The sequence below is a fragment of the Seriola dumerili genome, unplaced genomic scaffold, assembly GCF_002260705.1.
Source record: "Seriola dumerili isolate Sdu_G_001 unplaced genomic scaffold, Sdu_1.0 BDQW01000073.1, whole genome shotgun sequence".
Classification (NCBI taxonomy): Eukaryota; Metazoa; Chordata; class Actinopteri; order Carangiformes; family Carangidae; genus Seriola; species Seriola dumerili.
In genome coordinates, this window is record NW_019174328.1 from 6,027,088 (window position 1) to 6,044,493 (window position 17,406).

Below are 17,406 nucleotides of genomic sequence, written 5' to 3' on the forward strand. Positions count from 1 at the left end.
CTGTTATTGTATCAATATCCTATCATCTCGTAACATTACGGTCTCTTTCTCCCTGTAGTTGTGGCTGTCCAGGCTTGGAGCGGATCTGGGAAGCTGACCTGGAAGCGTGTCACCTGTTCTTGCGAGGCCTCCAGTTGCGGACTCCCAGCTGCAGTGGAGCAGACATCGAAGACCTCCCCACTGCAGCAGTTTATCCTCCTGCCCATTCATGTACCAAAGAAGAAGAAGACTGCGCCATGCTCACTGCTTTGGGAGGACGCTGGTGCCCCGAGGCCAACTTACAGAACTCAGAGTTCACCAAGGTAACGCAACAATGCCTTGTTAACAATACACAATGTATTATTCATGTAGATGCCCATCATGCATTGCAGAGTGCAGACAGAGATTTAGAGCACCTTGAATATAAAAGATTGAGGCGTTCCATAGCTGAAGTCTTAGATATTTTCTTCACATAACTCCTCTTTGACACAGAAAGGTCAAATGAGGATTACCTGTTTCCACATTCACTCGCTTTTTCCTTTTTTCACTGTGGTGTGAAAAGTGACCTCTGTCAGTCTCAGCACTTGACTGGAGAGGACATTCAGCTGCTGTCAGAATGTAAAAGTCTGTCGACTACAGTGAGATGAGCAGCAGTCTATTAGCAAGTTTGCTTGAGGGTATTTTTAAACCAGGAAAAATGAAAATGTGGGCGTGTGGGAGTCAACCATTTGGAAACATTTTGGCTTCCTTCAAGAGTTTCATTTTACAGAGTGCAGATTTAAGAGTGTTTCTGCATGATTACATGCATTTAGAGGGATTGCATGTGTGTGTTGTGTGTGTTGTGTGCGTGTGTGTGCATGTGTGTGCATGTGTGTGCGTGTGTGCGTGCGTGTGTGTATTCTCTGTGTTGGTCTATCCCACAGTGAGCTGAGGTCCACTGCCTCAGGGCCAACTCATTCTCTCCTCTCCTCACACTTTCCTCCGCCCACGTAGTCTAACACACTTGTCTGAGATAGGAACAAAGCCAATAAAAATACAGCACACTTGTTTTTGTGAGACTATATTTTTGTTACTTTGGCTCAGAGATTGTGATTTAACATAATATTTGCTGTTTCTCAGCAGCAGGTGATACATTCAACGTACTTATTTCAGTATGGATTTACTGGATTGTGGCCATTGACAAATGTTTGTCGATGGTCTTTGCTGGTGCTGTTGGCAGAATTTCCACTTGCATGTATTCTAATTAGAGGCTGTGGATTTTCATTGTCATGTTTAATTCTACCACGTTGCTGCAACCTCTTTAACTTCCCTCACAGTCTCTCTCTGTGCATCCATAAATATACACTTTGCATTGATGTCTTCTGTCCCTGCACTGCCTGACTGTTTTCTATAAACTGCATGAATCTATTTCCTGCTTTCCCTTTGTTTCTCTCTGCTTTTTTCTTTCTGCTCCTAAAGCCTGGCTCCTCCTAACATTTCTCCAAGAACTAAAAGGTGAGACAGCCAACCAATTCTCTTTTTTTTTTTTTGTCTCAGTGCTTTACACTCTATTTTCTGTGTCCCCTAAACTGGAAACATTAGAGCTCAATGTAGCAAAAAGTTCTCTGTGGCTGCAAAAATGTTATTAAAAAAAGTTATAGATTTTTAGCCGACATCCTTGAATATTTCAGAGCATCAGTGCAAACCTGCATCCTTTCTGTGAATATGAGTCACAATATCACTCTGAATTAGTTTGCACAAAAAGAACCTCCGATGTCCATGGACAGAGAAGAACCATAGATGCTCTTTGCAGCATTTAACATTTAATGAATGACAAAACATTCATTCCCTTGCTAATCAGCTAACATACTTTCATATCAATAAGCACCTTGTAATATCTTATGAGAAAGAAGAGATGGATAACAGTAAATTCAGTGGACATTTTTGTTCTACAGCTCTCTGTCTTGGGGGAAATATAAGAGATACATAAAAACATAAGACATTTTTTAGTATTATTGTCATTTTTCAGCCGTTTAATATCACCCTGCATATGTAAAGCTGCTACTTTTCTTTTTTTCTGAATATTCAAGGACCCAAATATATTAATAAAAGTCCTTCACTGTGGATGCTAGTTTGGTAGATGTGAGTGTTTTCATCTCAAGGCCACAGGCAGTAGAAGTATTTTATCAGTTGGATGCCAGAAAACGTTTGTTTCTGTGGCTAGAAGACTGCAGGTGACAGATTATATGTTGCTGTGAGATGGATGTAATTGGAGAGAGCGAAGACAATCCAGTTTGTGTGACCGCTTCAAAATTGCAGGGTTTAACAATCTCACATCAGATACAGTGTGAAGAGTTATAGATGGTCAGCTGCACCTGCGTTTACTGGAGAGCCTGACGCCTGCTAGATGTTACACAATTTTTAATTAGAAAATAGTAATTAAAACTTTGCTGATTGTCATTTGTTGTTGCTCTGCCTTCTTATGTACTTACCCTAAAGCCACAAACAATATGTTAGCCTCTAATAGGTACAGTGATTAACTCCTTCCTTAGTGAAGAATGTACAATTACATACTTTGAATACTAACAAAGAAACCTGCAGTGCAGATGAGCCAGTTAATCTATTTTCTCCTTGTCAGTTTTGGTGATGAATAATTACAACCTCCTCTCATTATGATGATGCTGCACACATACAGTACACAGCCAACATAATTGCATTTTCAATTATTCATGAGCAGGTTTATGACTGTGTGGCCTCAACAAATGTTTCCTTTTTTGTTTCAGAAATTGGAGGAGTTTTTGTTCTGCATGGAAGATAATCACCAAGAGGTTGGTAACGCCAAAACTGTCACTGTACGGCTGAATGTTATCAGTGTAATTAAAGTGTCACTTGCATTGACACTGGGCTTACTGGGACACAGAAGAATCCATTAGTTGACCTTAACTTAAACATGACCCCTGTCACCTTTTTGATGGTCCGATCGATACTGATCTACATGAGAAGCCTGGGTCGTTGTCGCAGACTGTCTGAGTTTGCACAATGGGTTTGAGGACTTTTATTTATGCAGGGGAGGGATTTGCTGAGCACGTTCTCTCCTTTCAGCACCTTCCTGCTTTAAATCCATACATTTATACCCATTCACACCTGGTAGCCAAACAGTACATCACCACCTACACTTGTTAAGGTGTTCCATGCAGTCTGATAATGGTTATAATTCCTCATGAATCAAAAATATGAGTCGGAGCCGACTAAAGAGAGAAAATCCACTTGGTCAAAACCATTTATAAACATTTGTAAGCTTGACAGACGCTGCTTGCCTCTAATTAAATTCTTCATTTTAAATTCCAAACTTTCTGCAAAAGCTGCAAATTAAAGTTCAGTGAACTGACTTTTTGCCAAGCCAGTAACAAATCTATGCTCATGCAGAAAGTGGATGGGAGGGTGACTTGCATATCTGAAGTACACAACTCTGAATCACATTGAGTGATGGAGAACCTAGCTGACACAAAATGGTTCAATCACAATAAACTATGATACATGACGGAGGCAGATGATATGATGGCTGTTGAATGGTATTGGTATCTTCATCTTGATGGTGTTGTGTTAGCGTTGTGGAGGAGTTGGATTCTCCGCCTCGCAGAGCGCCTGACCTCCTTCTCCTTTCCATAATGACTTTAAGTAAATGATTTCCACTTAGCTGCTGCCAAAGCTGCTGCCCTGCTACCACAATGGAGATTGATTGGTGTGTGTACGTTTGTGCAAGTGTGTGTTTCAGCACTGCTCTATTTTCTTCTAATCTCTACTAATTGTTCTTTTATCCTCTCAAGGTCCTTACATTAACCTCTTCATACTGACCCCCAGTACCAAACAACAATGGAGACTTAATTCAATTCAAATGTTGAAGGCTTTTGATTAGATTTGTTAATCCGGTAGTTTGGATGATAATGTCATGAAATGTATGCCAGCCATGTTAGATTTGAGATGATTGCTGCATTACAATTCCTTATTGCACACTAATTGCACACATTAGCTACTATATATATATATAAATAATACTTTGTATTTGCAGTAAGTATACGGTATGCAACATCACCTTTGCCATTTTGTTCTAACAGGTAATGAGGTACAGTACATGTGCAGTCAATCAAACTGTAGCTGTGTCTCTGCCAGCCAAACTTCACAGAGACAAAGCTTGATGCTTTTCCAAAAAAACGGGGACAGTTGTAGAGACTTGTGCATTGTGGGACAGAAGTGTAAACTGACAGCAGACTCAAAAACCGAAGTTGCATCCAAATCCTACTTAACGCTTGAATAGTGACAAAATTAAGAGTACTCAAAACTGTCAGTGGAGTGTGCTGTTGATAGACACTATTGTCCCACAGTAAAATGCAAAATGTGAATGGTGGTGAAGTAGTTCCAGGAGGATCCTGGAAAACCGAAAAAGCACAAAATGAAAGTTGTAAATTATTTGACAAAAGGATTTCGTTTTTTTCTTCGAGGTTTAATTGTCAGTGACATTTCAAAGTTGCAGTGAGGCGCACATATGTGACATTTCCTGTCTGTATAAAACAGCAGGTGAAGTTCTTGTACATTTCAACAGTGTACTAAAAAGACTAATAGAGCAGATACTGTGTTCATCCAGTATGTAAAGTTGAACAGGAACTACAGTCTTGTTGACATCTCATACTGTAGCATCTTACACTGTAATGAGATTGTAGTATTTCTAAGAGTGGACGCAGTAACTTACTAACAGGGCATCGGTGATAACAGACGCTAGTTCATCATAAGCTAGTTAATTTCCTCTTGAGTCTGAAATGAATTCAGCTATTTTATTGTTTGTAAAAGCAATTATGACCTAATGCTTGTACAATATTGTTGCTTTGTACTGCCTGCCCAGTGCAAAGTGTCGGGCCTAACAGTACCCATGGGAACACACACAATTACCTGCTGCCTCTCACTCATTATTGCTTAAATAACCAGCACATGCATGAGTCTGAATATTGAATTTCTAAATAATTTGCTCGACTTCATGCTTCTGCAGTCAGCTTTGTTTACTTTTGGTCTAATAACATCAGCACTAATCAACATGACAGGAATCAACATGACAATACATGTATGCCTGAGATTCTATTATGCAAATTGACATGTTATTGAAATCTCATTTCCCATGTTTTCTTGTTTGTCGACGGCAGATGTAGCAGAGGAAGTCATTTATATTGTTTTGATCACCACCAGGAGCAAAATAACAGCTTTTCGACTGTTGTAGCAGTTTTTAAAAAAGGTTTGATAACAAACTGTCAGGCATGTTTTCAACGGTGTCGCTCTGCACAGGGAGCTTCTGTCTTCTATCTTGTGCTTGTATTGACTTTCCAAAAGCTGACTGGAGGCTGTAATGTATAGAATCAATCAGCTACACAAACACAGAGCTCTTATCTGCCAAAGATGCTGCTAACCTTGACAAACAAACGGCTCAGTGGATCTATAAACTGGCCGTCTTTTCTTCTCTGTACGGGCAGACAGGGATCCCAGCATCACATACGATGACACCTGACCGGTGTTAGTGATCACTTGTTCATTTATGTGCCTCGTACACAAAAACATCATGTTTTCTTTAAATCTTGCATCCGTATATGTTGTTCTGCCTTTAAGTCTGGCTTAATTCTTTAATTGCATCAGGGATGACTTGTACATATCACCACACCTCAGGCCTGTTGTTGTTGTACATTTCTTTTGGGGGGTGTTACATCATCTGGGGAAAGAGAGCTATTCCAGGACAGAGACCAGAGACACGACTTTCCAGTGATTGTTCTGACACCTCTGAGCTGCAGGGAGCTGATATTTTCTACCTGCAGCTATGAGTCAGATTAGACTTGCTATGTGTTGTTTGACGAGAGCACTGGGTCTGCGTGCACGTGAGTGTGTGTCTATTTGCTCGGAGTGTGGACTGTGTGCTCCGGTGTGTGTGTTTGTGTTCTCTATGCTTGATAAGTGCGAAGAAACTAGGACACGATGTCTGCAAAGGGGGCCTGTTCTAATTATGGCCAGCTCTGCTCTCTGAATGCTCTGCCCTACTGCACTCTGCTCCGCCACCAACCTGACATCCACACCATCCTCCAATACACACTCAGGTGATCCACAGGTACACACCCAAATGCTGTGCACACAGCTCCCCTGGTGTGCATTGTGTACATTATGACCTTGGTGCTTTACCAAACAAATATTTTTGGCAGCCTCTTTTTTTGCCCGTCCAGCTGTTCACCACTTCACTCCTGTGTGTGTTTAAACAAGGTAAAGGATAAGATAAGATAAGGGTAAAAATATAATAAGAAATAAAATAATAATAGAAACAGAATCTAGAATAAATAAGATAAATTAGAAATAGTTTATACAATAACATACAAATGCAAGTAGGCATTTCTGTAGATGTGCAAATATAAAAATAGATATAAAGAGATTTGTAGTTGTTGCAGTGTGCCTGGGTTCTATTGAACGAGATGAAGTCTAGGAAAACTCTGGAGAGCTCCATGTTGAGCTCTGACTCACGGTCATTCACAATCATTATTAAAACTAAAACTAAACTGAGAAAAAAACAGCTCAAGTCAAGAGGAACAAGTCAAGAAGCGTTGAAGAAAAATTGCACATGCTTGTATAAGAGCAATAATTTTATTTAAAGTAGGCCGCCACACAGCCACTTTAATCATCAATCATTGAAATATTTAATCATAATGCTATAAGATGTACCCACTATTCTTGGGTGTAAAAGTGGCTCATAATACCTGCCTTATGTGAGAGTCTGGTGCTGCACTGTATATGATCTAGAGACAGAAATGCTACAGGTGTTGTTGCACTGGTGTGAACTCTGCAGCACTGTTCAGCGTGAGTTTAATTAGAAGCACAAGTGATGATACAAGAAGCAAGTTGTAGCACAATACTTTACTGCGTCCATCTTTGTTATCCGTGTTGTTATGGCGACTAATGAAGCACAAGATACTGCATCATAATATATCATTACACTTGTTTTAGAGGCTCTGAGAAAAGTAGACTATGGATAAATTAACACTGATGCTGTTAAGGCATCAGCAAAGCTTAGAAGTAAGGTCAACACAAATGCATTGTAGATCATTATGAGCAGAAGCAGACAGGTTAAAAAATGGAGGTGTGGGATTTGAAAGATGTGGGTGTTTACCAGGCAGGGAGGGGCTACTGAAAGACTCACTAAAGCATTACAGACTGACGGAAGCATTATGGGAAATGTAGGACACAGGGTTTTTGGAGGGACTAAAAGTCAGGACTTTATGGAGGTGCGGTTCTAACTTGCCTGTGTACCTCGTTAAATACCATGTGCTAAGTGCTAAGCCATGCTGCAGCCTTTGATTATTTTTACATTTCTGTCTGATTGAAGATGTTTGTGGTAACACTTGACTGAGACTTGGCTTCGCAGATTGAGACGAGAATTCACGTTGCAAAAGAAATTCAAGTGAAATTTTAGGTTCCTGCTGCTTTTTAGTGTTGAATTTCCCTTCACACAAACATGTTATCTTTCCCGAAATGTGATAATGAAAATGTTCATAGCTTCAATACAACAAAGGCTCCTGTTCTTTTTTGCCAGATGACTCATGAATCCTTTTAGTCTTCTTGTTATATGAGTGTACTAAAAACACCCAAATACTCTTTTTTGTTTGTTTTTTACCTGGTACGTTGCTTATTGTTACTGTTAGAGAGACTTTAGTGTTTATTCATTTTCCAAATCCATATATTTGAACCATTGCAGCTTTGTTTGTTGTTACTTTGTTCTTTTCCGCATCTCCATCATTTCATCCCTTGTTTCCTTCCCCGGCCAGGACGGGTGCAGTGAGGCTGAGGCTGCAGACCTAACAGAGCGCTGCGAGCTGATCAGTGACAGACTAATGACCTTGGAAGATGAATTGCAGACGGCCATACTAAACCGGGATCAGGCCCTCACCCATATCCTTTCACTGCTCTCTAAATATACATGTATCGTATAAACTGTGCACTATCTGTGTGTGTGTGTGTGTGTGTGTGTGTGTGTGTGTGTGTGTGTGTGTGTGTGTGTGTGTGTGTGTGTGTGTGTGTGTGTGTGTGTGTGTTCCTGTCTCTGTCCATCCATCTTCAGGACCTAGTTTCCTTCCAACTCTCAAAAGTACACATCCAAACTACCTTAAGGCTGACTGATGTTAGCTTTCAGTGACTTTACCTTTTGAGGAAAAAAAAACAACAACAAAAAAAAAAAAACACCTGTCTTATCTGACATTATGGGTCCATTCAGGGAGGGAATTGAAGATAAACTGGGATCAGAGGATTTTTCTTGACAGGCTGGACGTGCCCACTGGAAAATGAAATGGTTAAAGTCCAAGCGAGGTTATTAGCTGGCCTTTGATGTGAGCTGCCAGTCACTATGGCCTGAGATTAAAGTTGGCCGTCAGGGGCAGCGCGGCGGCAGATAGAGGAATGTCACTCTAATGACTCCACTGCCGTCATATCGTAATGTCCATCCTCCCTCTGACCCTCCCTTCCTTCCCTCGCCCCTCCTCCCCATCCCCTGCTCCGTCTGCCCACATCACTTGGTGGTACTGGCTCGGAGGAAATTACAACATCCATGATAATGACTCAAATGAAACTGTTGAAGCTGATTACAGGTCACAATACATCATTTTCCACGCTAATTAGAAACTGATTGGAAATAGATTAGTGTGTTTTTCTCGCTCCACTTTTCCCCTCCACACTGTGGGCTTATTGAGACAGATAGAACAGGTGATGTTTCAACACAGGGATAAAGAAAATTTTCCGTCTAACATGCTGAGGTTTTATTTATTCATTTATTTATTTATTTTCTGTCGTGCCTCATTTCTCTTCTTTGAACACAGACTGCCAGAAATACTTCCCCAATCTGCCCAAAGTGATGAAGAGGCTTATTTCGTTTTTAGGATCTCTAAAAGCAGTGAGTTATTCAGTATGTCCTTCACTCTCTGTTGAAGTGTGGCCGGACTGTTTTCACATCTGATTAGAGATTCATGTCCCCTGCTGTGCTGTCAGGGGTCAGTACAGGCTCCTCCACTGTCTGCATGATATCAATGCAGCCTGGCAGTCGGAGATAGACACAGATTGGCCCGCTCCTCTCCACCTTTCTGTTTTCATGTCCTTACATGTCATTCATCCTGGCTTTTTGAAGTAGAGCCTCTCTTGCTATGCAAAAGCACCGTGGACACTTGCGGACACTGAAGATACATAACAATATTGTTATTGTGTTGCAGAAATCAAACAGAAACTGAATTTAGGATGACACTACAGTTGCCATAGTGACGGGCAGTTCAAACCTCCAGTCTCTGAGGGTCTTAATTGAGTCCCTGCTCTCAATACAAGGAAGTGGTTGGACAACCACAGAGACGAGGGTTGAAAAAACCCCCACTGTGGTTCGTTTTAAAGGTTTTCACCCTAATTCTGAATCTCATCGTCCCAATTGGATCATGTTGCCTTAAAGGTCTTTCGAACCCTCTGCAGTATTCATGGCAAGCTCTTTAACGGCTGGTTAATTATGAATGAGAACAATCTGTGTCCATTCAGACAGTAAAACGAGCCATCAGGCCCCATCTGCCATCAAAGCTATCCCTTTGATTTGCCACTTAAGCTGGACACTCGCACGATTAATTTGAGTTTCTAAGCAGGTTAAACAATCCCCCCCCACACACACACTGATGACAGCCTCTATCCCGTTTCATTGATGGGTTATGAATTATTTAGCTGGGCAGTCTGTTTGCCTGGGTCCCCACACTGCCACCAAGCTCCACAGACGAGATGAGCTCATGAATAGTGAATTGGATGGGGTTAAATTGGGTATGACTTGATGATCTGTCCCAGTAATTCGTTTGGTGGCCAAATTGGAGATTGATGGCTTCATCAGGTCATGGCTGCCCTCTGCTATTACCATTAACCATTGAGGGCCACAAGTGTCAAATTTTTCCCAGATATCTGTCTGCTGGCATGCTTTTTATTTACATGTTAATGTGCGACTCTCAGCTTGTGTCTGAAGCATCAGATTCTTCCTTAACTCACTCTGCACAGTCTTTAGAAAAAGAAGTCCAGGAAGTAAAGGCCACCTTGCAAACCATGCTCACACAGCTCAAAGAGGAAGAGGAGGAGGAAGAGGAAGTGAAGGAGCTATTAGATGATGACCTCATGAAAAATGGGACTGAGGAAGAAGAAGAGGAGGAGGAAGAAGATGAGGACCAGTACTTCAGTGACAGCTGGGACATTTGAAATGGATGCCTGTAGTGTTTTATGACCACTCACACACAGACTGGCTCTCCGAGAGCCTGACCTCGGCTTTGTAGTAGAAGTGACCCCATATCCATTTTCCATAAAGCCTCACTCAAAGCGCTTTACAAGCAGCCGCTGTGGTACTGCTGAAAGTTTCTAGCACAAAGCCTTAGAAAGTCTGTGTAACATTTTATCTACAAATGAAAAAAATGAAGGATTTTGATATAAATGCAAAATATAGGACACTTTTCGTCAAATCTTGCCAGCCTACGTTTAAACCAGGTAAAGAGTGCCTTAGGCCACTGAGCCAAACTAATGATTATTTCAAGTATCTGGATACAGGTTTTAATGTCATGTCTTACGAGCGCAGAGCAATAAGGGGATTTTTCTCTTCAGTTTTACTATCAAAACATCAGCAATTTTTAATTATTATTTGGTTAATTGAGAGTTTTTCAGTTTTTCTGATTTGAAATTTACAAAGTTGAGAAAAGATATAGAACTTTTGAATTAATGAAAAAATATTGTAGTCACAAGTGAATTAAATGAAACGGTTATGGTGGATCCTAAAACATAGAGTAACAGTAATACACACAGAGAAAAGCCATAGAGTCAGTGAACTGACCCAGTCATGTCAGTTAACAACACAATATCTGTCCAGTGTTTGCTAACATTAGCTAGTATTAGCCACCATAAATTACTGTTCCTACCACCAAGTAAAGCTACATCACCAAAACCACCACCCCTGAGTGCACTGAACTGAGCAAAGCTGAGGTACATGTCATTTTAATTTTAGTTTATAAGAGTAAGACTGTGTTATTTCTTCTTCCAAAAGTGACATCGTTTTAAAGTGAATGGCAAAGAAAATAAAAATCCAATTTTTTAAAATGGCGAGGCAGAAAACCAAACTGAAGCTGAAAAATGACTGATCGCTCACTGCAGCTACCTGTTTGAATTTTGACCGAGGACCAAGTAGACAATCTAAACATCTTTTACTGGTAACAGTTTTGCACATAAACTAAAACATATGCTTAATTTTAAGGTCGGCTAGCCACTCTTTGTGTTTTCCGTACAATTGAACTTGTATGACAATGACATGTAATTTTGTCTATTAAGTAACTTTAACATTTGTGGTGCTACTTAACTTGAACACTTTATTTTTTGCGTGTGTGTGTGTGTGTGTGTGTGTGGAAAATGCAATAGCTATATATATATATTTTTTCCCTCCCTGTCTTAAAGCAGTGTGCCCTTGGAGAGATGCTCCGTACTTTAAAATATATCTGTCACAACTGTCTCTTATGCATATAGAAAAAACTGAAGGATAAAATATCAGTGGGCACATAAAATAAGTACTTGCAACTGCTGTTTGTTCATTTGTTTCTAAAATAATATTATATCTGCCATTGATTATGTGTCGTTTTTATTTTATGTCAGCTCAGAATATACTTGTTCATTCCACTGGGTGTCACTTGACTTTTTGCCAGAAACATTTTTGTACTTTCACCCATTAATCATTTTTTTAATTTACTGTGCAGCTTGAACTCGCCGTGTTGTATATTTATTCCTTACAGCATCTCGCTAATTACAGCATGTACCATTCAGCCTAATGTTGTGTCCTGCTGTTTTCTTCTTGTATTGAGTTACAACCCCTCTGGTGATTTTGCCTCATATAAAATGTGCGGGCATGCTGCCAGGCAAGTGAGGGCAGTGGTGACATGTAGGAGATATCAATACGGTAATAAAGGTCCTCTAGTGAGGTCTTTAGGGGATACAAGGGCTTCTATTGTTATCTCACCTCGGCAGCGGCGGTGTGGCTAATTGGGAGGCAGCTTCACAGAGAGGACATGGTGGGGGAAATGGGATGGTGTTGCTTTGTCTCCATCTGACTCTACCCTGTGTTTTCGGAGCAGGGGCTATTGAGGGATCCGCAGAGGCGTGTCTGTAGTCTCGCGCTCTAGGGTGTAAACACAGCTGAGTGCGCAGGGTTTTTCCACAGCAGCACAATGGGCCTTTCTCACATTACTACCGGGTTGCAACCCACTTGCCAGACCAGAAGTCTCCACATCGATCAGCTTCAGGCAGCGTACAGACAGAGCTTGGCACACACACCTTTCTGCCAAACACCCCCCCACCTCATAATTGAATCTCTTCTTGCACCACACTGTGCCCCACGTGGCAGCTCTGCTCATAAAATCGCCATGGAGAAAAGCCCAGTTGATCTCCAGCAGGCGGATACAGCGGGGTGAGATGTTTCCTTATGTAAAATGTAGCACCATGCAGTGTAAGAACCTTTGTCTCAGCAATTTGGTTGCAATGACGTTGAATGTTATTACATAGATATTACATTATAGTAATATCTATATAGTATAGATATTACTCTAATCCGTTTTCTTTCCATACTTTTTCCGTACAATCCGGTCAATTAATTTCTGTTACTACTCCTGTAAAGCTTAAGTTCTTGTGTGGCACAAATACAGTTTACAGTGGCAGATTTACTGCTCGAAATTCATAGTTATTTTCAAAACAATGGGTCCTTGATTTCAGACTCTAGCAATTGTTGATTTTTTTTTGGCTGAAATGATTCGCTTGCAGATTTTAACAAACTAATTAAGTTAATATCAGCTTCATGAGCCGATTTAAAACATTATCTCCAGTTTTTTTAATGTTGTGATGTTTGCAGCTTACTTCAAATGAGAACCCCCCCCTAAAATGAGACTTAAATATGTTCTTGAAGTCTATATGATATTGTGCTAAAAGACTGAGGCTAAAGCTGCATGTGGCAGGAAAAAAGTCGGCATCTTCGTTGTGTAGTGAAAGAAATACTGCAAAGAGGAGATGCCAGTAATGAAGAGGCCGTTTCTTTTTAACATAAACTTTAAAGGGGCGATCTCTGCAGCCGACTGTGGTTTCTCGCCAGGAGCGCGTGGTGGTGATCGTCGCTTGGGACAAGAGATTATAATACGCCCTCTGAGCAGCGCTACTGTAGGGCAGATTGAAGGCTGCAGTGAGTTGCTATCGGAAAGTGACGAGACGGGCTGGGGCTAGCTGGTTAGCGTGCTAACTTCAGTAGAAGAAAAGAGATTGGCGTTGCGTTCCACTGGAGACAGCTCTTGGTGAGTAAAGGAATGAAGTTTGATTCTGAACTCACAGCTAATGTAAGCTGGACTCATGTTTGTAGCTTACATAGACAAACACTGTTGATACACTCCTTAGACTTTTGTTCTACGCGGCATAAATCAGTCAATAAATATAGTGATATAGTTTCCTTTTTTCCCCAGTAAAAAGTGATTCATTGTAATAATTTTTATGTGTCACTTCAGAGTGTGATTCTGCCTTCAAAGTAAAGAATAAAAGAAACACTAGAAGAAAGACAGCTGAGAAAATAGGACTGAATTTAGCATCTGAAAATGAAATGCAAATGAAAGTGATGTTGTTCTACCCCTTGTTCGAGTGTTTCACTGGGTTCATGAAAAACATTTCTCGACTGGATATGAATGAATGAATGATTTTAGGAGTGTGTCTGTACCCGGGGATTTGGGTCTGGGATCTGGATTCGTTTATTTGATTCCCTGCTGAGTTGTTCTGTTGTCTGACAGGTACATGTACAAACTCTCTGAACCATGGGAGAATCATCAGATCGTGTTGCAGCTTTTCCTCTCGCATCGCTTCAACCGGAGTCACAAATACCACTAATGAATGCAAATTGAGTTTTTTTTTTTTTTTTACAGTCATGACTTTCACATTCTCTGAGTTTTCTGTATCCTCCTCTGAAACTGACACCTTTGTTATGTGTGAGCCTCTGCGTGTCAGTTCTGGTCAGTGAGCCAGTGAAGTTAACTCTCCTGAGGTGTTTTTGTACAGAGCAAAAGTGGACACTGAACTGACACTGTCTGCAGCTTGGCTTTTATTCTTTCTCTTTCCAGTGGTTTTATAGGAGCTCATTCAAATTCACTCTGCACTTCACTCAACTGTTGAATAAATCAATTAAACAGGGAGGAAATTCCAGTGGAATTAATGAGCATTTTAAATCATTTAATTGCAAGACTTCCCAACTCAAAATCTGCATCTTTCTCTGTCAAACCATTAGAGGAAGCACGGCACAAATGAAAAGCTGAGCAGGCTGAGCAGAGACAACAGCAAATAGCCTGCCTCGCTCTTTTTCCTGTGGTTGGATCCTGATGTCGAAAATCGCACTTAATTATAAACACTGTACCACTGGGAGCTGCAGTCTCCTCAGAAACAGACCTATTTCTATCACTTATGGCTGTATGAGAAATCAAAGGATTTGGGGAAATGTACTGGGACACAAAGCACATGTCTATTTTCATCTTCAATTTGATATATGTAATTCACACACAGGTCCTTCAGAAATTACACATGATGAACCCTTCTGGAAAAAAAAACAAAAAAACACAGGAGATTGAAAGAACCAAAGTGAAAGGTGTGTGTGTGTGTGTGTGCAACACGTGTCCCTGCGATTGCGGAGAGAGTCTTGCTGATTCTCCACGAACACGGTCAGAAATATGACTCATTTACATATTTAATCATTCAGACTGAACTTGGAATAATTAGCCTGCGTGTGATCTGTCTGAGCAGTGAGAGCCTGAGGAAAAAATCACATTTCCTATTAAAAGATGATTCAAGCATCCGATGTCTGATATGCCTTAATAATAAAAGAGTCTGTAAGTGCTGTGAACCGCTGCGGCTGGACTGATAGTGGAAGTTGTATAATGACACTACTGAGTAGACGGTTGAAGAACAAGACCGTTTAATAGCACCACTGTGACAATGACAAGCTCTGACAGCCCCACTTCAGCTTCAATATAATTTTCATAGAAGAACATACATCGTAACAGTGATTGAACCCATCACTGTTTCATATGCCATTTTTCTTGCAGCACTTTCCCAGGACAACCGCTCTGACCTGCAATAAGTGATGTGTTTTGGAGTTTTAGTAGTTTGGAATAAATCAAGAGAGTGCTGGACAGTTAGCATAAAACATGAGAGGAACTTCGGTTGAACAGACAAAGAAAATATTGAAAAGTAAAGTGTATCATGCTGCCACGGCCTTACCTACACAGCAACTGGACCATTGAGGACGCCGCTGTCATGTCTCTCAAGTCATTTTTTTTTTTTCAGATTTTAATTTACAGTTCATCACTGGACTGATATATCACTACTGCAACACTAAACGGATGTATCATATATGATCAGGCCATATGATGCTTTAATTATATTTCCCACACTAATTTCATTTCTTTAATTTACTTTGTGATATAGAGTGACTGCGGGCCACACATGTAGAAGTGGAGGAACATCCAGGTAACGTCTATTTTCTGTTGTTTTTACAGACAAGGCGACTCCTGCCTTCCAGGCGCTGCGTTCACTTCCTTCTGTTCACTGTGATAAAGAGTGCTGATCGCTTTTAGCAGTGGGTTTGTAGAGGAGGTGACTTTGCTATATACTGTGATACTGGGAATTATTACAGAGTCTCTCCTCAAATCCCTGGATGTTGTCTTCAATCAGCAGCTTCCACCAGCATCAGAAGCTTCAGGAGACAACATAAGCAGCCAAAGCGCAACCGAGCTATGCTGTAATCCATTAACACAAAACTTTAAATCTATCTTAAATGGAAATTACAGATAATATAAATAACAGTTAAATGCATACATGAAATAAGAAGACGGCAAATTATCAACACATTTCAGAAACATTATTTTGGTGTCTGGTCATATTTTTCTGGGGGAACTATGGCTATTGTCACGGCCCCGCATACAGATTAGTGTCACTGCGTTGAAGATGGATCTGTTTAAAAGACAGATGTTTCAAAACAATGTCACAAACTGTGAATTTAATCCCAATCAGAAGTATAACAAGAGCTCATGTCAGACTGCTCTATACTGGCTCTCTCAAAGGCAATTGCTTTAAAAGCTTAAGCTTGCTTCTCTGCCCAAAAACCATCAGAGAAATAAGATCAAAGTGAAGAGGAACTCAGTGTGACACACCACCAAATCTCTTTAAAAAGATTTACAGTACCCCTGTTCTTTTGTGAAACATCACTGTTGAACCATAAACAACAGTTATGACAGTGATTTTGAAAAAAAAGAAAGGCTAGGGGCGTGTTGGGGGTGGGGGTTGGTTCATTTTGTGCGAAGAGATGTTTGTGCTGCTATCTCATGTGTAGTATTATGAGGAATGGAGTTTTTTTTTTTTTTTTTTTTTAGCAAACAGAGTGAAGAGAGAACAGATTATTACTTCGATGTCCAGGCAGTAAAAACATATTGTTAGTAATTCCTCCAGGGAGAGCTCCTTCATTTAGATCTATGGAGGAGCACTTCCTCCACGAAGCCCAGCCACCGGTTCACCTTGTAACATCCCTAGGGGACGCGGCTGTCACTAGAAAGCTGAAATATCATGCCAGCTCTGCCATCCTTCCCACTTAGTCTCAAAAACAGACAGGTACCACACCAGGGGAAGGCGGGATCGATAGATCTGATGGATGGAGCTGGCTGCCTTTAGGAGAGGGGCTGGGGCAGAGAAGTAATGAGAGCTCCTGGGAGCGTCGGGGAGGTTTTTTGTCATGGGAGGCTGGGCACGTGGGCCTCTTGCCTTTGACTTGAGCTGCCAGTTTGGCCTAATGAGACTTAGAGGAGCTCCTGTCCTGGGGAGGGAGCTGGTGATGTGAGATGCTGTTTCTCAGCAGCTGTCTGTCTGAGTGTCTAGACCAGCCTGCACCCACAGAGGATGAGGAACATGCGACGCGACTTACCAGCAGTATGTGAAGTTTACTTTTTTAGGTGTGGTTCTGAATCCAGGCCTGAGCTAGATAACTGAAGTCACTATGCTCCAAGTGTAAAAGAGTCCTGATTAAAGCTTAAAGCTGCAATAATCAATATTTTTATATTAACAGTTGATCACATGACGATGTCTAATGTGAAACTGCTTGCTCTGCATGAACCCACAGGGAACTTCCACTGATTCTGTAATTCCCCTCAGGCCTTTTACAGCGCCTTTTAGCCTTTTAGTTTTATGGCCCGCAACTTTACTGTTTTGGTTCACTCCCACCACTCTCATCAGCCTCGTTTCCAGCAGCAGCAGCCAGCTGTTTTCAGCAACAACAAAAAAAACAAACTCCCAAAACCCCACCAACCATCAGACAGACAGTTAGTGACAAGC

At 41.0% G+C, this 17,406-nt stretch overlaps 1 protein-coding gene across 1 annotated transcript in view; it reads left to right on the plus strand.

Moving 5' to 3' along the window:
• Nucleotides 1–11,828, plus strand: part of disc1 (disrupted in schizophrenia 1) — a 44,199-nt gene extending 32,371 nt beyond the window's left edge. The window contains exons 11-14 of the mRNA XM_022743855.1: nucleotides 59–302; nucleotides 2,742–2,786; nucleotides 7,800–7,923; nucleotides 10,037–11,828. Of these exons, the coding sequence (XP_022599576.1) occupies nucleotides 59–302; nucleotides 2,742–2,786; nucleotides 7,800–7,923; nucleotides 10,037–10,233 (610 nt within the window). The 3' untranslated portion in view covers nucleotides 10,234–11,828. The remainder of the gene's footprint in view (nucleotides 1–58; nucleotides 303–2,741; nucleotides 2,787–7,799; nucleotides 7,924–10,036) is intronic.
• The last annotated feature ends 5,578 nt before the right edge of the window (nucleotides 11,829–17,406 follow it).